Consider the following 22146-nt stretch of genomic DNA (forward strand, 5'->3'; position numbering starts at 1 on the left):
TGGGTAAGTTTTATCAAAATCAAGATAACTCAGTGATTTTCATTAGCTCGATAAATATGTTAATAGCATTGTATAAATATAAACATATGAGCTTCTAATAATATATATTGATTTGATGCCCATACTAACCATTTTTTTGTGTAAAACAAAAACAAAAACAAAACCCTAATGTATGAGTACGATTTTTAGATGAGACTATCTCTTTAACGATGTGGTTGGTATTTTATTCTCTTTATTATTCAGAGATCCAGTCCAATAGTTGAGTCTTATACTCCTTCTATTTTTTTATTTGTTGTGGTTAACCGAATCTCACATACCAAAAAACTTATTAATTTCACAAAATTTTATAAAAATTATTTATTTTCTTAAAATTACTCATAATTTATATATTCATATTTTTCTCCCATATTTAAATCCTATAAGAGAGTTAAATAAAATGTTAAAAGTAATTTTAAAAAAATAAATAAATATTTTTTACTGTTGAAAAATGATAAATAAAAAAAACCATAAATTTGTGAAAGACAAAAAGACCGGAGTGAGGACATAATAACTTGTTCATAATTTTTAAATAAAAAAAATTCACAGAGGGGCCCATTGAATCTGCCCTTTCTGATTTGGCACGTGGACACACTCAATGCTGAGTCAGATCACTTGTGTACCTCTCTGTACCTGGAGTGGGACCTTCATCTCTTTTGTGTGGGTCCCACACACAATGCAAATGAGCTTTGTATGGGTCCCACACAACTATTCTTGACAGGTGGCACTCCCCCACCCCCCATACCAAACCAGCCCCTTAGTGCTTTGGACTTTAGCTGCCTTTTATTTTTTAATTATTATTAATTCTATTTTACACCTTTTGCTATTTTCCTCATATTTTCATATATATATATATATATATATTCATTCTCTAATCTGTTTGTCACTCAGCATGCAACTTGCATCTCAACCCTAATCTTCTCAAATTTTTTTTATAACAACCTTTCTAAAAAGAAATATTCTGATTCTTTTGACTTTTGAATCTTTGATGCAACATAGTTACAAATTAGAATAGAGTTGAATAACAACCGATAAATTAATTAAAAAAAATTATAATTGAGATTCTTTGCCGTCCGAAGATTCTCCACCGATCAATGTAACCAAACTAGTTTAAATTAATTTTACATTATGCTTTGACATTTTCTATTGATTAACTTTTTAAAAAAGGGGAAAAAATCGGCTACCTAAAATCACTGATATCGAGTCATTGTGAATAAAGTTGACACATAATGATCATAAAAAAAAAATAAGGAAATAAAGAAAAGGATATAAAATTTATGTTTAGGTATATGATCTATTGTCATATAGCTAAGCATGCATCTTGGTTATTTGAGTGGTAGGTAATGTAAACACTAATCAAAGGGTCTGATTGGAGGCATTGAATACCTAGAGAACAAAGAACCAAACCCTAGTTTGTTTGTGTTAATGGTGTGGCACTCATTAAGGGTTAGGGTTTGCATGAGACCACTTTAAAATAAAAGGTAGTGGGTCTTGTCCTTGGAGTTAGGGTTGATGATCTAGGAAGTGATGTTAGGGCCCCCACAAAGTTGTTTGAAAGCGAGGGTTTTTGGTGGGCATGCATGTGCATGGAAACTTGGGACTTTTCTTTTCTTTCATCACTCTCTCCTTTTCATAATGTATATATATATATATATATATATATATTTGAGAGAAAGAAGAAGGAGAGAGCTAGCATGGTTATATATTTGGCACTATGCTTTTGGCTTGAATATTATTCTATGTGCATATAGGAATATATATATTATTGCATGAGTGTTGGTCACCATCTTGCCCAACTTTGACAGAGAGAGAGTGTATGCATGGTTATTTGGCTCTTTGCTTTCATTTTAATATTTTATATTCATTTGAGAATGAGGGTTACCATTCTGCCAACTTTGCACCTTTTCATGAAGGATGGTGAGAGATTATATATGTGTGTTTTTATTATTTTATATATAGAGAGTATTTGGGTTCTAAGATAGATTAATAGATATGAGTGAAAAAAAATTGATGTATATATATGGTGAGAGAGTATGTGTGTTTTTATGTATAGAGAGAATTAGGGTTTTGAGATAGATTGATAGATATGAGAGAAAAAAAAATGTTTTATGCATGTATGTATATATAAGAATTAAAACCTTACGAGTGATTTTAAAATTTAATTTGGTGATTATGTATTTTGTTAGTTAAAATATATAAAATATTTATTTTTGTTAATAAATTATATAAATTTAATCGGTTCGGCTGTTAAATTAGTAAATCTATTCATTTTATTTTTTTAATATGATAGTTGACGTTGTAGTAAAACAAATATAACTGATAAATGAAAAAAAAACATTAATGTATATGTTAAGAGTAAAATGAATATATTTTTACACATTAAAAATATGATTTTTCTAAAGAAAATGTCTAAGAGAATTTCACCCAAATTCTCTATATTATACTCATTCTTTATGCTATTATTAATAATTATCATCATCCAAAAATAATAATAAAGACACAAAAAAATTCACACACACCATTTAAAAATAAAATAATTTTTTTTATATATATATATATATGCGAGCTTTAATTAGTGTTCTCACTTATCTAGCTCATCATCCCTTTCGGTGACACTAAAATTTTATCAAGTTAAATAATTTTTAGGGACCTTCCAACATGCATCTTCTACCAAAATATATATATATATATATATATAATGCCACCCCAGTTCAAATTCATTTCTTTTTTAATAAATTATTAACTAAATGATTTATACATCGATCGATGGATGACAAAGTTTAGTCTTCCATCACGCGTAAAAAGTTTCTAAAAAAAGAGAACATAAGGAATTTCCATGTGCCTTCTCTTAGGTGTTTTTTTAGCCATTGTTATTTGCCTAACCTATAAATACTTTGTTATAAAAAGTACAATGAAAAGGGATGATTAACACTATTTAAGTTCACTAATTAAATAAAAAAACAAGCTTAAAAGTTCTCCTTCTCTTTAATCTTTTTTTAATAAGTAGCTTTTAGTTTCCCTAAACTAGACTATCTAATACCTTTTTAAAAATAAACACTAAATTGATGATTAGAGGGGTCCCATTAGATTTCTAGTGGAGAACATTGTTTATGTTTGATATTCATTGATCTATATATCTTTTGACTAATTATTAAGATGTAATTAATTAATTAATTTTTTGGTTTTCATGAGAGGTTTGGCGGCGCCATATGAGAATATATTAATTAACATGCTTAATGATGGATTAACACCACTTAATTTTAGGTTAAGTTCAAGTACTTACTAGCTCTTTTGTTTTATTCTCTTGCTAGGTTTGGTTTTCATCAAAAGAATTTATATTCATTTTAAAAGTAACTTTGGAGAAGACCTTATTGGATCATCTCAATTTGCATAATATTTGATCACGCGTGCTTCTATGCTACCAAGTGAACTATTACATCAAATAATAAAATGTGCAACAAATGTAAAGTTGTTGATCCTATGAGGAATGAAAGTACTATTATTAGTTATTCATCTATTATCTGGCTGATAGATAATAAGAGATAAACTAAAAAGAGATTAGATTAGGAATTACATGAAAAATGGGTATTGTCGAGAATGCAATCAATCATAAGAAAGAGGCATCCGGATGAGAAATCCCCTAAGGATTTCTGATGAAGTTCTAAACTAGTATATTGGATTGGCATTAACTAGATTGGATCGTGGGTGTTTCTGAAATATACTCACACCTTTCTCAAGGATGATGAGTAATTTATCCAATACGATTGGAATCTCTTCCTATCCTAGACTCGCTATGATTACATTAGCATTCTATTAACCCCTGAAAAGAGGATTAAATCTGGACTTCCTTACTTATGTTAATCCCTTTCTCAAGACAATTAGCAACTAATCACATATAAAACTAAATAAGATATTTCTCCTATCTAACCCCCTACAATTGCATGAACACTTAAAGAAATCCAAGGTAAGGTTAATTTTAATTAAGAGTTTCCTACCTCTAAATTTATTCACAATTCTCTTCAATTACAGTAAACTTATGCATAATTTTTTCTCAATCTCTCACACATGTATCAAACATGAAATCAAGGTTTCATTATAATAAATATCATGGTATTTAATAACATGCAAATGAATCTCAATCTAAAGAACTCAATATGTGACCAATATCCAAAGTGCAAAATGCAAATCAAATCCTAGGATTTATCAATGCCCAAATACTCTAGAATATTGCTTCCTCATCTTAAGAGAGTTCACAATACAAACTAAGATAAATAAAATAAAAATGAATAACATAATGAAAATTCCCTCAAATTCCACACTCCTCTTGGTTGATGGAATCTCTTCCAAAGAGACTTGGTCCCTTTTTACTCATGCTATATTGTAGATATCTCCTCCAAATAGCTGCCAATGATCTCTCCTCTATGCAACACCTTCAAATCTTGAGAAGACTCCCTAAAATCCATTCCCTTGAAAAGCCTAATAAAAAAGTTTCCAAAAAATAATTCCGCCTTTAATAGTTCAGAAATTAGGCCCAAACACAAGTGTAACACATGGGTGTGTTTCTGGCCATGTTGTTACCTCTAATTAAAGCAAAATTTTCAAATTCTTAAGAAGAACACAGTCTCAACATGAGGGCATGTTAAACCCTGTTGTTCTCGGGTTTCTTTGCAATTCAGTGGAACTTCAAGTCTTCAATACACGATTAACATATAATAGTGTTATACTCTTGTTTTTCTTTGGAATCTCAATATATACTTAATCGATTTAATTTTGTGTTGAGTTGCTCTAATATATTTCTTTTGCTTCAAGCGCTTATAATTTTTACCTAAACATGAAAAGAGACGAATTAAAATAAAAAAATTATCAAATTACAGAAAAGGATAAACAAATATATTCAAACACTTATCAATATTTTTTATTTTTATAAAATATTTAAACTATATTATATATTAAAGTAAAAAAAAAATTATTAAAAACGGCATTGGTAATTAGGGTATTATTTATTGACTTAAAAAAACTCTGTTCGATCTGAAAATGATCCTATCCGGTGAAAAAAAGAATAAAATGTATTATAATAAATCAAAAAGTTATAAATAAAACTTAGGTAGAAACTTTCCAAATAAAATATACAATATAATATTATTAAATATAGATATTATTTTTAATATAATAATGAACTAATGTCTAATAAAAAAGTTCATAACGTGTTAATTTCAATATAATAATAAATAAAATATTTTTTCTCACTAATCAATATGAAACCTTTTTAAATGGTTCATAAAGGAAATCAAATCATTTTACTAATTGGTTTTGAGAGATTAAAAAACTTTATATTATATTAACTCAAACTGAACCAAATTAATTAATATCAACCAAGCCAAAATCTTAATCATAAGGTAAATGAACAATATATTTAGCAAGTAACCTAATCACATTTAATTTAAGAATAAGATATATATATATATATATATATATATATATTAAAAAAAGGGAACTAGGCCAATATTTGTTATTGAACTAACAAAACAATTAGTTGATTAATTATATACTTAATTAAGTCAAACTAGAATCAAATGGGTGTTATTCACATGGTACCATTAAGAAAAATAATACTTAAAATTCATCATCTTTAACATTTGATATCACATAATTAATTAATTAATTAATTAGTACTAATTACTTTTCCATTTGACTCATTCCATATAAAGAATGGTGCCGTCCAAGAGAATTAGTTTGCATTTTTCTTATTCTAATTGTTTAGTGTTCATGAGGGAGTGTGTTCTATAACATTAATCAATCAGGGTTGACCTTATCCTTAAGTTGACTTTCAATGTTAGGTTATTAGGTATTTTGTCAAACCCAAACAAAATAAATATATCGTACACACTTATATGCCAAAATATATTAAATTTTAGTTTAAAATGATTTATATATATATATATATACACATTCAATAATAAACTCTTATGAATAATTTTGTGTGATTATTTAATTTTTCAAATATTATAAATTTTCATAAGTGTTACTTGATGATTAATATTAAAAAAAAAAATTGATCGTAGGTGTAATTAGTCACTTAAGAAGGTTCTCCCGATGATTTTAATTTTTTTAATTATTCAATCAATATTAAAAGAAAAATCAACTTTTAGCACACACTCTTTCTAACAAACAAATTTATAAAAATTAAAATTAAAATAAAGAAAAAACACAGACCAAAGAAGAGAAGATAATTTCACTCTATTAATAATTGAGTACAATAGTGACAATATAATTTATTAATAAAATTTATCATATCCTAAAATATGTTTGAACATACCCCGGTTTGATTGACCTACATTTAATTTGAATTGTGACTTGACTTTGTTGATCTTTAGCTACAATTTGCTCCTTAAGACCAATCATTTATTTATTTATTTATGAATAATAGACAACAATGGCACTTTTTATGAATAAAACAGATCTTGGACCCGGACGTACAATATTATATGACAGTATGAGAATAATATAGGAATTTCGGGTAAACAGTATATGAACAGTATGAGGGAACGATACTTATCGGGAGAGATTTAAAGCATCGACCTCCCTCTTTGAGACCAATCTTTTTGCTACTGTCATAATTCCTCAAATATTTCACTTAATTTAAACATCTTATAAGTAGTATTGTCAACTTTTCAAAGGTTGAAGCAGAATTTGGATTGCGAATCATATAACACATGTTATTCTTTGAACCATACTCTATAAAAGTTTCATTGGAACAATGAAGTTATGAATTTCAGTGTTGAAGGATATGGGTTGGATGAGATTCATGTTCATCATCCTCCATGAATTTTTTCAAAGCTTTATTGGAACATGAACCTATGAATTTCAGTGCATGAATTTTCACCGACAAACTCATGCATGCCAAGTGATATGTATATATATTTTCAAATGACGAGAACGTTGACAAGTGCCCCAGCTTAAAAAAAGAGACAGATATAAAAGTGCACTAATTACAATGACTTAATGATCTTCTAGAGATTTATCATGTGGGTCAAATCATGTAAATCTAGGATGATATATCGAAAATCATAACTTCATACTGGTAAATCCCCTATCATGCAACTATAAAGGGGTGAAAAATACAGTTACTACTATAGGAATCACGGGATCCTAGTGTACAGTGAATATTTATTACTTTTGTATATATATATATATATATTTCAAAAGTGTTGTTGAGTTTAATTTACTTAAAATTAATAAATTAGGAATATTAAAAATAAAAAATTAGTTTCTAATTGTTTGTAATTTTAAATAATAAGAATAATGTGAACTTGGGCTGTGTGGCTCACGGCCCATGCTAATAAGATAGACTCAATTGGGCTCAATTTATATGGGTCATTAGTTTTATATTAAGGATATATTTTAATAACATAATAAACTAAATTATGTGGAATTAAAAACTGAAAATAATTCATTTTAAAATTATTTTAAGAAATTAGAAAAAAATTGGGGAAAATATTTAAAAATTAATTTTTTCATTTTTTTGGGGGAAAAATTGGTTTTAATTCTTACAAGGAATTTGTAGCAATGAAGCAAAAAGAATTTATAAAAACTGATAGGGATTGAAATGCAAATAAATTCCAGGGGGTAATCTATAAAAGTACGAGCTTCTCCGACAACGAGCTCGGTTTCCATGGCGGCCTCTCGCTGCCTGCGCTGCAAACCCCGGGCTTTCAACCCCATCCATCGTCTTCTCCGGCGCTCCTCCCACTCCCGAAGCCCTCCTCTTGATCCCCCTTCGCGCATGCACTCCTTCACCCGCCCATGGCTTCCCAGGAACATCCTCAATGCTCGGATCGAAGCCTTTCTCAAAGCTGGCGGTTTTGACATCTGTTTCCTCAACTCCGAGCTCGACGACTTGGACTTCTCTCGCGTGCTCAGTCATCTCTTCGACGTCAGCTCCGACGCCGCTCTCGCCTTCTACTTCTTCAGGCTCTATCAGAGGTCCCATGGAATCCAGCACAACCTTCGTACTCTTTGTACTTTGATTCATATATCCGTTTCGGGAAATTTGAATCACATTGCGGTCAATCTTCTTCGGAGGATTGTGGCGGAGCTCAGTGAAGGAGAAGGAGAGTGGATTGATTTGGTTTTTGATATTTTGAGAGATGTTAGTAGAGAAAGGAAGGATCTTGAGATTGTTTATAGCATGCTTGTGAGATGTTGTTTGGATGCTGGGAAAGTTGGTGCGGCTTTGCAGTTGATGGAGAGGATGAAAAGGTTTGGGTTTTTCCCCAGTGTTGGTGTTTATGTGGTTCTGTTTGAGACTTTGCTTGAATCTGGACAGTTGAGTCTTGCATGGGAGGTGTTTGTTGAAATGCCTAGCTTAGATAATTGTTCAAGTTGTATGTTTTTGGGGCTGTTTGTGCATGCATTTGTAAAACATGGTGATTTTGGTGGCGCTTGGAAGTTGGTTCGGGAGATGTGGAGTGGTGGTGTTGGAGTTGATGTTTTCATTTGTACAACAGTTATTCATGGTTTGTGCAAGCACGGGCTCTTGAGAGAAGGGACATGTTTGTTGTATAAAATGTTGCAAATGGGGGTGATTGTTGATTCTGTATTGATCTCATCAATCATAGATGGTTATTGTAAAGCAGGGAGGATGTTGGAGGGCGCCAAGGTTTTCCGAAGTTTTCCTGAATGTGTTCCTGATGTTTTCATGTATAATAGCTTTATGTTGCAGTTGTGTAGAGATGGAAATGTGATAGAAGCGAATAGGATGCTCAATGAGATGTTCGAAGTGGGTGTGACTCCGGATTCTTATAATTATGATACACTGGTTGTAGGTTATTGTAAATTAGAACAGGTAGAAGAAGCTCTGAAAGTGTTTTGTCAGATGATACGAAGAGGCCATCGGCCGAGTGTTTTGACATACACCGTCTTGATTGAAGCTCACGGTAAGAAAAACTCAATGTGCGCTTCAAATGGTGGAGACTTTCTTTCATGCATTGAAAACGGATGGCTTGCAGCCTGATGTTCATGCATACAATGCACTGATCAATGTGTATTGCCAAATGGGTTATATGGTCAAGGCGTATGAGTTGACGGATATGATGATGCGGGATGGTGTTTCTCCGGATGTTGCTACATATAATGGCCTCATGCATGGTCTTATCAAGAGAGGGTTCATATTAGAATCTAGGGAGCTTTTCGACGAGCTTGTAAGGCGGGGGTTTTCACCGGATAAATTCACATATACCAACATCATTCACGGATGTTCAAAACAAGCTAAATTTGAAGAAGCATACCTTATTTGGTGTACCATGAGTGAACATGGAACAAAACCGGATGTTGTTACTTGTAGTGCACTGCTCAGTGGGTTATGCAAGGCGAAACGAACGCATGAGGCTTCTCTTTTATTTCAGAGGATGCTAAATATCGGCCTTGAACCCGATTTGATATTGTACAATACTCTCATTTGTGGCTTTTGCGGAGAAGGTAATGTTGATGAAGCTTTCAATTTGCTTTCTATGATGGCAAAACACGGAGTCCTTCCTGACAATTCAACTTGCCAATCTCTGATTTATGGTCTTGAAAAAAAAGGGATAGAAAATCCCATTGAAAGCGCTGCACTGAAATTAGACCAAATATTCTGTGCAATTTGAGGTTTTGTTGGCAAAATTCGATATGAACAGAGGACATGATATTCTTGCAAAACCTCACCAGGTCAATCTTTCATGACTGAAATCAAGTTTAACCATAAGTACAAAGCTTCTAGTACTTATACTGTACATAGTTATGTATGTATCTTTGTGGAATTTGTTTCATGGATTACACACAATGTTGCTATCTGTGCAGGGGGCACGATCGAAGTGCTTGATGCCAAGTTCGTTTATTTGTACAATTTCTTTACTTCACGGATCATACCAATTACATTCACCATTATTTCAGTAAGTATAATACTTACTGAAATCGGACTTAACCATACAGTAAGTATAATATTTTCTTGTACTTACACTTTGTATGGTTATTTGTGTGTCTTTGTGAAAGTAAGTTTACTTACATCACATATTGTTGCTATCTGTGCAGGGAGCACGATTGAAGTGCTTGATGCCAAGATCATTTGTTTGTACAAATTCTTTACTTCATGGATCATACCAATCACATTCACCATTATTTCAGTAAGTAAAATACTTACTGAAATCAGACTTAACCATATAGTAAGTATAATATTTTCTTGTACTTACACTTTGTATAGTTATTTGTGTATCTTTGTGAAACTAGTTTTACTTACAGCACATATTGTTCCTATCTGTGCAGGGAAGCACGATCGAAGTGCTTGATGCCAAGTTCTTTTGTTTTTACGAACTCAACCATACAGTAAGAATTTTCTCATACTTACACTTTATAGTGTATCTTTTTGAAACTAGTTTTACTTACAGCACACACATATTGTTGCTGTCAGTGCAGGCCATAAAATGGAGACCCTTGATGTCAAGTTTGTTTATTTTTATGAATGCTTTACTTAAGTAATCAAACCAATCACAGTCACCATTATTACTGAAATTGGCTTTAACCATGCAGTAAGTACAATACTCATACTTGCACTTTATATAGCTTTGTATGTATCTTCATTGGATTAGTTTCATTGACTTCACAGACTGTTGCTGTCTGTGCAGGGAGTACGATAAAAATGCTCGATGCCAAGTTCATTTGACTTCGTAAATTCTTTACTTCACTGATCATATGACAACTCGGTGTCAAAAATTAATGGCAATCTCGGTACTGCTTTTGTTCACTCTTAATTTTTTTTTTGTCTGAGGAAACATTACTTCTGTTCTTACCGGAAAAAATACGAATTGAAAGCTTTGTAGAAAATGAACTGTGATTTATGCTCATTGAGATTCACATCAGGTCATAAACTTGATTCTCATTTCTCCAATTCAAATGAAATTTGATGAATTAGTGAACAATGTAAATGTTGATACATTTCAAAAATAGATGTAATTTGAGAAACAAATTATAAATTTATTTTTTATATCAATATTCTCATGTCAATATTATCCTTTTAAGTGTTCATGTTACCACACCTTGTTTCATCAATTGAAGCACATATGGAAATTGCTATTGGTCATTCATTTCCTATGCTTTAGATATTAATACTTTAATAGAGGTGTATTTTTTTTTCAAAACACACATACCCCCACAAAATCTTGTAATTACATATATGCCCTCAAAAAGTTTCATCGAGCGTTGAGCGGATTAAAAAACACAGTGAGTGTTAATTAGGTTCTGTTGGGATTGATTAGTTATAAAAAAAATTACTGTAGATTTAATAGAAATTACAAACATCCACAATTGAGCACAGTATAAATTAAGATGCACTATAAATAAAATTATACAGTTAAAATTTGTTAAATTACTGTACATCTCATGTACATCTCATTTTTCATTGATACATGGATTTCAAATCTACAAAATCCTTATATATATACATACATACATATATATATAGGAAAAACCTTAATAAAATCCAAGAGGCACTCAATTTAATTCAATAAACAACAAATCCAATGAACAAGCCATGACTGTTTGAGCTGCTGTCATTTCTGAACATTACACTCCCAAATATAATGTATACAACTTGAATTCATAACACAAAAAGGCAAAAAGATGTAAAATGTAACTCTTAAATCCAACCAACAAACAGCTTCTTCAAACGACGCTGGTAAGAGCCGATAGCCCTCATCAATTCAATCCCTTGGTGAAACCAAGCACAAAAATTTCACCGAATTATATTATTTAATCCTCTTCCATTGGAACTCCGGGAAAATTCCATCGGTCTTCTTCAATTGGTTTGTTGATAACAGAGATTGGAGAAGGTAAGGTCAGTCAAGGAAACAAGAAGTTGAAGATCATATCAGACTAAGTTTGATCAAAATCACAAAAATATTCAGTAAATAAAAGTATTTGCCATATAAGATTGATCTCTAAGTTCTCTAAGTTCACTAATCAGGTAAAGAATAAAGGATATATATTGACATGAGATCGTCGTCCTTTTCTCCACGATTACGGCTGTTCTTAAGTTCTCGGAAAATTTCTGGTGTAACCTGTGATGGGGACACAACAGACCAGAACAAGGAGTAAAATTCATACAAGTTAATATATATATACACACATATAAAGGCAGGAGCTTCAAAAAGGACACAATTCTAATGTTTTACCAGGTGGTGTTTCTGGTATTGAATCAACCTTTCGAGGTTATCCTTATCCTCCTTTGTCAGTTCGTTTTTGTATCTGAAAAACAATAAGACTTTTACCAACAGAGTAGACAGAACATCTATGGAGTCTACACAAAGCAGAATAATTTAAGAAAACATATGGCAGATCCTGCCTTAATAACCATTAGCAGTTAGACATGAACTATACTGATTCTAACCGTTCCCTAATCTAGGTTTTATCCATGCCACAAAATAATCATATCTGAATGCTCACAATTCTCCTATGGAAGCAGGACATGCATGTTCATTTAAAGGATTATAGTAGCTCCTTTCTGACAGGTCAAATTTCAAAACACTCATGTTGCTTTGCACAAAGGCCTATTTATGTGTGACACATTCCTCAATGATGATATGGTACCATAAATTGATATTAGTGATCTGAATGACTTATTAACAAATAAAAGGAAAAAAAATACCTTTGCACAAAGGCAAGAAGAGATTGATGCCATATTACAGGCATGATCCTTGTATCCTCAAGAAATTTGATGAAATGTGCAACAACAGCATCAAGGACTCGATAAGGCAATGCATACTTCTTGTCGAGAAATAACTTTATGAAATAACTGCAACAGAATGGACAAATAAACATCAGCCTTTCATATAGAATTAAAAGTCTAGAGCATAAAATAGATAAATGTTAGAAATAGGCAAATATACAATCAAAAGCCAATGATAAACTTAAGCCAAGATATTGCACATGCAAGACAAGTATACCTTGTTGTGCCACAATAATCCATTTCAGCCAGCTTCATCAATGCTGCACTGTAACAGAATACAAATAATTCAAGGAAAGATTACCATGCAAAAGCAAAGGTCCACAAGAATCTTGTGAACCTCACTGTTTACAAACAGAACATCTTCTAACCTTGAATGAAGGGGAGGAATGGAGACTTTCTGAATAATACTCCCAATAATAACTGCTTCACGAAGGTTGCACGTCCCTGACTGTACATTCAGCATAAAAAATGGTAAGGAAGAAAAGCAATTGAAACTTTAAGACAAACTATTGATCACAGACAGCTCTTACAAGAACAAACCTGACAAAGCGGTAGTAGAAAACCCTTGAAGAAAGCAGCTGGTTTATAAAGAGCCTTCTTCAAAGCTTGATATAGAACAAAATGAAGTCTCTTGTTCTTTTGAATATCCTCCCTTATGCGTGGGAGAAGAACAAGGCTATAGAAACGCTGAACCTTTCTAGCTCCTAAATTTGAAGCGAATATCCGTGTTGCTTGATACATGGCATTCGGAGACCATTTTTCTGGTTCCGTCAAATATAGCACATCCTCCCAAAGTTCTAGTGAAGGAATATGTTTAAAAGCCTTAGGGATTTTCCCAATTGTGTACCTACTCATCAGCCTCCCAACACTGCATTTTCCATTACATAATTCTAAGATCCAAATGCATAGAACAGGACAGTCACCACTGACTAGAAACAACAAAATTAACTATCGACATACCCTTTATACAATTCTATGATGCTATTGTCCAATTTAGGGAGAGGCCTTTCCTCTGCATCGACACAGAATGCAAGAACTAATGAGAAAACAACAAATCTACTTGCAATGCTTCATAAATTCATATGAATGAAACAACAAATAAACAGACAATGAAACACTAAATTGATAAATATTAAGCAAACTAACAAAGAAAACAAGATTAAAATCAATACAAACTAACCAGAAGAGACCATGGCATCCTTCTCCTTGATCCTGCTTATGATGAGATCAGCTAAAGTAGGCATTGGGCCAGCCTTCTCTGACATGAAGGCAGCCAGAACCTTCTCATCCTCCTCCGGGATCTCTTCCTGCTAAAAAAAAAACCTCTTTTTGCACCCAATTCCTCAGACGAACGCAAAAGAAAGATGGAATTTTTTTTTTTGGAATTTATTGAAAACTCACTTGCCAGCCATCAAACTGGCTCTGGGTTTCAGAAAACCCATCAAACTCATCAATATCCTCCTCCTCCTCCTCCTCCTCCCCTCTTCATTGAGCTTATCAACAGTAATGCCGGAGAAGACTGAGGACTTCTCAAGCTGAGCCTCCTCTTCAAGGACCTCTTTCTGCTGCTTGAGAGCTTCTTTGAGGATCTTCGAGCTCAAATCCGACGAAACAAGCTACCAAATCTAAAACAAAACAAAATCAAAAACCAAAATCCATATCCATATCAAAATCAAGCGAGAAACAAGGGGGCCAAGTGCCTTTGATTCCGATTGGTGTGGCTTGGGAGCTCGAGATCGCTTCTTGGACGAGATTATAGAGGCATCATCGGCGTCAAGCGCCAGACGATGCTGCTGATGCGTCTCCTTCCTCTTCTTGCCCGCCATTGCTAGGGTTTTTCGATTAGGGTTTCAAGAACCGCGAGATAGAAAAAGGAGAATTTTGATTTTTTTTTTTTTATATATATATATATATATATATATATATATATTTGCAGCAACACCCTGTGAAAACATGAAATTATATGAACTTTTTATAAAGTTTTATTTAAAAAAATTTTAAATTGCAATTTAAAATCTTATTAATAAATTTTAATATTAAAATTTTAAATTGAAATTTAAAATTATTTCTTCAAAAATTTTTTTGAGAATTTTTGCAATTCTATATTTGCATGTATTTTTTTAATAGACACAAAATTGTTCATATTTTCTACTTAAATTTAGATATATAAGTAAATATTTTTTTATTATCATATATATATATATATATATATCTATATAGCAAATACATCAAGTTGGAAAAAAATAAGTAATAGAGAGACAAAGATTGATTGATTTACTGTTATGATTAAAATATTACAGTCCATTTGGATTAGAATTCTTCTGCACTGTAGAGGCTATTCTAATTATAGTTGAATTAGAATTCAAATCTATAAAATTGATTACATGGATTATATTTATATATATAGATATATATAAGAAAATTATGGAATATAAGTATCTTATAGGAATATGCAAGTAAAAGTTTTTAATTTATACATACTGAAATTTATTATAAGATTTTTCAAGGGTGTCAATATAAATTAAAAGGTCATGATGAGCTGGCAGATCCAGTGGGCTCCACATAAAGATCCGAATATTCCGTCAAGTGACTTTTTCCCGTTACGGTGCCGTTTCTCATGACTTTACATATATAACCCTCTTTAGCGCTTCTCTTTCTTTATATTTCTCAAATCACTCTCAAATCTTCAGAGAAGAAGGTATCATCAAACCCTAAATTTTCTTTTTTCTTATAATTTTACTGTGATTTTTGGATCTTTTTGATTTGTTTTTCTTTCCTCAAAGGATCCATCAATGTTCCTTCTCGTTTTAGGTTTTTTGTTTTTCATTAAAAACCTTTGTTTTGAGCTATGAATCATTGGTTTTTGTTTTGATTAGTTAATGTAGTTCGTTTTGTGCCCTAATTTTGGTGAAGTTTCACTTTTTGTTTTTTTGTCTTATTTAATTCAATGATTTGTGAATCTTATTCATGCATTAATACTCATTGTTTGTCAATTAGTATTTATTCTCAATACTTTTTTGCTTTATTTTTCTATCATGCTTTTTTATTTCTTTAATCAATGGTTTTTTCCGCTCTAATTTTGGTAAAATCTCTCTATTTGATCTCTTGGTTTTATTAGCATCGGATCTTCTGTATATGATCCGATTGAACCCTTAAAGTCACTCGTTGAGTTTGCTTTGCTGTATACGTCCTTGATTTCTTTTTAAATAGAGAGTTTATAATTTATTTGTCAAAAAAATCTAAAAAACTCACTGTTTGATTAAGTCTTCTATTAACCAATATCTTTATATTTCTCACTATCTTTGCTCAATTTTCTTTTCATCTTTTGAATAAAAAGTTTATTTTTATCATTAATGTTTCTTATTTTTTATTTTTGAGAGTTTGAAGTCAATGAAACATTAATTATATAATCAGCAAACACACTATTCTTGTGAGTTTCTTTTCCCCTATTTTTTGTATGTATTTTAGATCAATGAGATGATTCCAAGATACCACTTTTGGAGGAATATCCCCTGTTCTTATGTTATCATAATCTCCTTTTTGTTTGCAATTCATAAAATATTCACATGCTGAGTTTATGTGACCACTCAAATTATTATTTTTTTTCCTCTTTTCATTAATGTGATTAATTATTTTCATCTCTGCTTGACATTAGATCAAAGTAAGCTCTTCCTTTATGTATTCCAAATATTGATCAAGAGAATTGTTTTGACTCTGTAATTTCATTCTTCTTTTTGTATGTTGGTCTTAACTATTTTATTAGAAACAATTGAGAAAGATACCAAATTTTATGTTATCATTCTTGTCATTGACTTGATTTTCAACCTACTTTTTCGTTCATCAATTTGTTGTTATTTGCTTCAACGATATTAATGTTGATTGTTTTGATCAAGGTACAGAGAGATAACAAACAATGGCAAGAGAGCAACTTCAAGTGCTTAACGCTCTTGATGGTGCTAAGACTCAATGGTACCATTTTACGGCGATCATCATCGCTGGAATGGGCTTCTTCACCGATGCTTATGATCTCTTCTGCATTTCACTTGTTACCAAGCTCCTCGGCCGTATCTATTATCATGCCGACGGCTCACCTACCCCTGGTTCCCTCCCTCCTAATGTTTCTGCTGCAGTGAACGGTGTCGCCTTTTGTGGTACTCTCTCCGGCCAACTCTTTTTCGGGTGGCTCGGTGATAAACTCGGTCGGAAAAAAGTCTATGGTATAACTCTCTTGCTCATGGTGATTTGCTCTATTTGCTCCGGTCTGTCTTTCGGTCACAGTCCTAAAGGTGTCATGGCCACATTATGCTTTTTCCGCTTTTGGCTTGGTTTTGGCATCGGTGGTGATTACCCTCTTTCGGCCACCATCATGTCGGAGTATGCAAACAAAAAAACCCGTGGAGGATTCATTGCCGCTGTCTTTGCAATGCAAGGGTTCGGTATCCTCGCCGGAGGAACTGTAGCCATCATCATCTCATATGTATTCAAAATCAAGTTTCCGGCACCATCCTACAAAGTTGATCCCCTCGGATCGACAATTCCAGAGGCTGACTACATTTGGCGAATAATCCTCATGTTCGGCGCAATTCCTGCGGCATTAACTTACTATTGGAGGATGAAAATGCCGGAGACGGCAAGGTACACAGCTCTCGTTGCCAAGAATGCTCAACAAGCTGCCTCTGACATGTCGAAGGTCCTTCAGATTGAGATACAAGAAGATCAATCTAATGCCGAAAAGGTTATCAATGCAAGAGGCCAAAAATATGGTCTTTTCTCTGGCGAGTTCCTCCGTCATCATGGCCTCCATCTTCTCGGCACAGCAACATGCTGGTTCCTCCTCGACATCGCCTTTTACTCGCAAAACCTCTTCCAGAAAGACATCTTCAGCTCAATCAACTGGATTCCTAAAGCAAACACAATGAGTGCAGTTGAAGAAGTTTACAAGATTGCAAGAGCACAAACACTCATAGCACTCTGCGGCACCGTCCCCGGCTATTGGTTCACCGTTTTCCTCATCGATAAAATCGGTCGGTTTTCAATTCAGCTTATCGGTTTCGGAATGATGACATTGTTCATGCTTGGCCTTGCCATTCCTTACCATCACTGGACAACCTCCGGCAATCACATTGGCTTTGTGGTTTTATACGGATTGGCATTCTTCTTCGCCAATTTCGGTCCTAACAGCACTACATTCATTGTTCCGGCCGAGATTTTCCCGGCAAGATTGCGGTCAACTTGTCACGGTATTTCAGCTGCTGCTGGCAAGGCGGGGGCGATCATCGGCTCATTCGGGTTTTTATATGCTGCACAGAACCAAGATAAGGCAAAAGTCGATCACGGATATTCACCGGGGATTGGTGTTCGGAATTCATTGTTTGTTCTTGCAGCATGCAATCTCTTGGGTTTTTTCTTTACTTTCCTCGTGCCAGAGTCGAAGGGGAAGTCACTGGAGGAAATATCCGGTGAGAATGCTTCTGGCAGCTCGACGTCGATGACAACTAACGGTGATCTTCCTCCTGTCTGAGCCTAATCTCATTCCTTGAGAATATTATAGTATTCTCTTAGAATTCAATTCACTCTTTTATATACTCTTTATGTTTATTGAAACCATGCTTTGCAGCAAACCTTTAATTTACTATGCACTTCTTGTGTTGTTTTCATCTTAGAATTAACAAAATTTGGTGTAGAAATAGTTTACTAGATATTTCTTTTGAAGAGAAAAAAAGGGAGATCATGTTTATATATGTATATATATACAGGGAAAATATTAACTGCGGACGTTCGTCCGTAGCTATTTACTATGCACTTCTTGTGTTGTTTTCATTTTAGAATTAACAAAATTTGGTGTAGAAATGGTTTATTAGATTTTCTTTTAAAGAAAAAAGAAGGGAGATCATGTTTATATATATATATATATATATATATATATAGATATATATATATAACTATCTGAGACGTTTCGTCCCAGTAACTGAGCATAATGCCAAATATGATGTTACAGTGAAATATGATTAAAGATTAGTTGGATTAGATTTGGATAGTATTGCACATCCTATTTTTCACTGTGCTACTATTTATAAAAACAGTAATACTATTTATTGAACAGTGTTGGACCAGTTGGATTGAAAATCCAACTTGATAGCAACGTCCGTAGATTTAAAATCTACGCACGTACATAGATGATTCATTGTCATATATATATATATATATATAATTATTTTTTGATATACAAGCAAATAACGTCAGAGGTTTCTTGTAAGGTTAGCAATGCACATGCATGCTTATAGAGTGACATTAATTAATGATATATAAGGAACAACCATATTAATTAATTTATAAGTAGTTTCTTATTTATAAATTATTTTGATTTATTTATATCTTTGGCACATGCCCGTTAATTAGAAAATTTTATAAAAAAACATCGATTGATATATATTTATATTTATATGCATTTATTGATATGCAAACATACAACGTGAGAGGTTTAGTGAGGGCAAGGCCAACCATGCATGCATGTTGGTAAAGTGATGACAAAGGCATGAGGAACAAACATATAAAACCATATTAAATTAGGTACCCTTTTTTATAAAATTATTTTTATTTTTATATGCACCTTTCTAGCCCAAGTTAATTAAAATAGTATAAAAAATAAATTATCAAAGTTTAATATATACGTGCTGGCAAAGATTGACATATACTTTTATAAAATGATTAAATTGACTTAATAATAAATTTAATCAAGCACACAAACTTTCAATGAAGGAAGACTACTAAAGGGTTTTTTTCATTTTTATTTTTATAATTTATTTGTATATATTTTGTGTTCAAACTACTTCTTATGTATGATGTGTGATGATGCATAGTGTTTGCATAATAAAAATAAAAAAATAAAAAAATCAACATTGAGAAAAATAGATGAAAAATAAAAAATTACTTTATCCCTTAAAAATCGTATCCCCTATATATGCTACAGACTTAAATATTTGTATATATATATATATATAGTTACAAATTTACTTCACCTATATTCATATATATTCTTAACCACTTTTTAGTTAATTTATTGGCACCGATCCCATTTAGGATATTCTCGTCTTGCTGAGAAGACGGTTTTAAATCTCAATTCACGTAGGCTGAGAGCACATGTGTATTGAAAAATTAATTCCGCATCTATGCATGTCTTTAACGCATGACTTGTCCACATTTCATAATAATAATAAGTGGAAATTGCCAAAAAAACCCTACAACTTTGCCAAATTGCCAAACAAACCCCCATAGTTTCGGAATACCCAAAAACCCCTTCCTTTTCAACTCCATGATTTTGAAACCCCCAAAGTACGTAACGGCATTAAACGGAGTGTATTTAAAATTTTATGGGACGAAAAATGCCCTTGTACGGAAGTCGTGGTCTGCACCCATTTCGGTGGTGTGAGAGGAAGTGGGTGGGTTTTTTTCTTAGGCATTACAGTCGCTTGTCTTCTCTCAACTCGCGACTCGACTCAACTCGCGTCTCCGACTCTTCTCTTCCCACCGCACTCTTCTCTTTCCACGCGTCTCGAAGAAGAAGTCCCGTGCAAGTATTCGGCATTTCAGTCACCTGCGGTCTAAGGTATTCATTATGGTTTTTGTTAACTATTACATTATGAAGAGACATTTTTTTCGGTTTTTGGTTTGTGATTTTTGTTTTTTTGTTGGAAGACATTGAAGCTTTTCGAGGGGATTAATCGGTGGGGTTTTGTTAGTCTGCAGGGAGATGTCTCGGCTAGGGTTTTTGTTTTTGTTTTACATTTTCGTCTATGTATACTGATCGAAATGGTTTTTCCGATTGTTGTGCTTTGTGTAATGTTTATAATCTACGTTTACCCGTTCGATTGATATGGTTGCGAGTTGTAAAAATGAGGTCTCCGTTTAAACAATGAGCTTTTACCGGTTTAAGTTAGTTCGTCTCCGTTTAATTATTTGTATCTCTGTTTAATAGTATACGTCATCTGCTTAAAAATGATATCGGTGTTTAAGAGCGAGTGTTCTACGTTTAACAAATTACATTTCAGCTTAACAATGTGCTATTATTGTCGCGAGCTTGTGATTATGGCGGTCGATCTAGTTAATAGGGCGATGCTACTTGACACCCGTGTAGTGGAGACCGTGGGTCGAATTGAAAGTTCACATGATCCCTCGACATCGGGAGATCATCCGAAGGACACCGTTCACGGCATTCTTGAGTTGGAGTCTGTATACCAAGAGCGGGCCCTTCTTGACTCTACAGTTGCGAGATACGATAACCGCACTGATAAATTCGAGGATCGGGAAAGCATCTCGACTTTCGGGACCGAAGATGTGGCGATCGTTCTTGGCTGCGTTGCGATGGGGAGGCGATCGTGTTTTGAGAAGAAGAAAACACGGTCAGCTTTCGAAGAGAGATATTTATCGAAGACGTACGAGAGACACAGAGACTCCATCAGGAGCACTCTTCAGCAACTCGTTGGGACGAGAGGGAGAAGAGGAGAATTTTGCCAAACTACTGATGGTGTACCTCCTGGGTACAATCCTCTTCCCAAATACCTCCTGCTCGGTTCCTAACTGGATCGGGTGATTATGTCGATGATCTACTGGAATGGGCGCTACGCATAGGGCATGCAGCGACGCATGTGGCTTATGGAGGACATACCATGGCCGCTACCCGAGTGCAATCTAGATCGCGCGGGGAAGAAGACCAACACCGGGTATGTTAAGGGTTCGCGGTGGCGCTTAACATCCGGGTTTCTACGAGTGGACCCGGAACCCGGAAGAAAGTCCGTTTTTGCAAGATCCCAAGGATCTTTGTGCTACGGTGAAAATACTTACAGGAAGCAAGCGGCGATAGAGACGAGTTTGTCATCTCTCGAAGGAAAAGAGGTAATAATTCAAAAAAATATTTTTGTTTAATCGTAGGCGTTAACGTTTAACCATATCATTTACCGTTTAACTTTTATTCATCTATCGTTTAAAATTATAACTTACCGTTTAACTTTGTTCAACTACCGTTTAAACTTTTTAGTTTAATGTTTAATTTGTTTGTTTCTTGTTTAACACAATAGGTTATAACGTTTAAATATACGAGAGTTACATATGTAAATATAGTTTTAATTGTTTAAACTAAATAATTTACGCTAAGATTGTTTGCTTTTACACATGCTAGTTTCCGAGTGGTTCCCGTGAATCTGTCATGAAGAAGTATTTGTTCGGGCCAACCGTCGATCGGATGCTATTGCTCGGGAACCGCTTGCTCAAAGGCAAGATGAGAGGGCAACCTCTTCCTTGCGCTGCGGACGCCCGTTCTCCCCGCTTCCGTGTCAAAAGCGCATTCGTCGAGGCCG

At 33.4% G+C, this 22146-nt stretch overlaps 4 protein-coding genes across 5 annotated transcripts; 3 read left to right on the forward strand and 1 right to left on the reverse strand.

Moving 5' to 3' along the window:
* The first annotated feature begins 7708 nt into the window (after positions 1 to 7708).
* Positions 7709 to 8964, forward strand: LOC120275556 (pentatricopeptide repeat-containing protein At2g19280-like). Its single transcript, XM_039282173.1, has 3 exons — positions 7709 to 8552; positions 8673 to 8819; positions 8882 to 8964. Exons 1-3 carry the CDS (start codon positions 7709 to 7711, stop codon positions 8962 to 8964), a joined length of 1074 nt encoding a protein of 357 aa, XP_039138107.1.
* A 30-nt stretch (positions 8965 to 8994) lies between these two features.
* Positions 8995 to 11005, forward strand: LOC120275496 (pentatricopeptide repeat-containing protein At2g19280-like). The gene is made up of 6 exons (XM_039282100.1): positions 8995 to 9741; positions 9874 to 10004; positions 10105 to 10235; positions 10336 to 10395; positions 10486 to 10598; positions 10695 to 11005. Exon 1 carries the CDS (start codon positions 9000 to 9002, stop codon positions 9678 to 9680), a length of 681 nt encoding a protein of 226 aa, XP_039138034.1. The 5' UTR covers positions 8995 to 8999; the 3' UTR covers positions 9681 to 9741; positions 9874 to 10004; positions 10105 to 10235; positions 10336 to 10395; positions 10486 to 10598; positions 10695 to 11005.
* Positions 11006 to 11541: 536 nt separating this feature from the next.
* On the reverse strand, positions 11542 to 14678 carry LOC120275494 (bystin). Its single transcript, XM_039282099.1, is given in 12 exon segments — positions 11542 to 11897; positions 12050 to 12125; positions 12240 to 12312; positions 12713 to 12859; positions 13011 to 13058; positions 13162 to 13241; positions 13334 to 13661; positions 13754 to 13805; positions 13974 to 14103; positions 14195 to 14268; positions 14271 to 14409; positions 14494 to 14678. Coding segments are annotated over 12 exon segments (1353 nt in total). The 5' UTR covers positions 14620 to 14678; the 3' UTR covers positions 11542 to 11817.
* A 792-nt stretch (positions 14679 to 15470) lies between these two features.
* LOC120275493 (probable inorganic phosphate transporter 1-8) lies at positions 15471 to 18484 on the forward strand. Of its 2 annotated transcripts, none has more exons than XM_039282097.1 (2): positions 15471 to 15491; positions 16693 to 18484. In XM_039282097.1, the coding sequence occupies exon 2, from the start codon at positions 16707 to 16709 to the stop codon at positions 18312 to 18314; it is 1608 nt and encodes a 535-aa protein (XP_039138031.1). In that variant the 5' UTR covers positions 15471 to 15491; positions 16693 to 16706; the 3' UTR covers positions 18315 to 18484. The 2 variants fall into 2 exon arrangements, with proteins under 2 accessions (XP_039138031.1, XP_039138032.1); XM_039282098.1 differs by lacking the exon at positions 15471 to 15491 and adding an exon at positions 16425 to 16454 and having other exon boundaries at positions 16687 to 18484.
* The last annotated feature ends 3662 nt before the right edge of the window (positions 18485 to 22146 follow it).

Source organism: Dioscorea cayenensis, chromosome 14 (genome assembly GCF_009730915.1).
Source record: "Dioscorea cayenensis subsp. rotundata cultivar TDr96_F1 chromosome 14, TDr96_F1_v2_PseudoChromosome.rev07_lg8_w22 25.fasta, whole genome shotgun sequence".
NCBI lineage: Eukaryota > Viridiplantae > Streptophyta > Magnoliopsida > Dioscoreales > Dioscoreaceae > Dioscorea > Dioscorea cayenensis.

Coding starts and splice junctions, on each gene's coding strand:
- LOC120275556 (XM_039282173.1), top strand. CDS start 7,709: ATGGCGGCCTCTCGCTGCCTGCGCTGCAAACCCCGGGCTTTCAACCCC. Junction 8,553..8,672: donor TTGTACAACAGTTATTCATG/GTTTGTGCAAGC, acceptor ATTGTAAAGCAG/GGAGGATGTTGGAGGGCGCC. Junction 8,820..8,881: donor CAATGAGATGTTCGAAGTGG/GTGTGACTCCGG, acceptor AAATTAGAACAG/GTAGAAGAAGCTCTGAAAGT.
- LOC120275496 (XM_039282100.1), top strand. CDS start 9,000: ATGGTGGAGACTTTCTTTCATGCATTGAAAACGGATGGCTTGCAGCCT.
- LOC120275493 (XM_039282097.1), top strand. CDS start 16,707: ATGGCAAGAGAGCAACTTCAAGTGCTTAACGCTCTTGATGGTGCTAAG.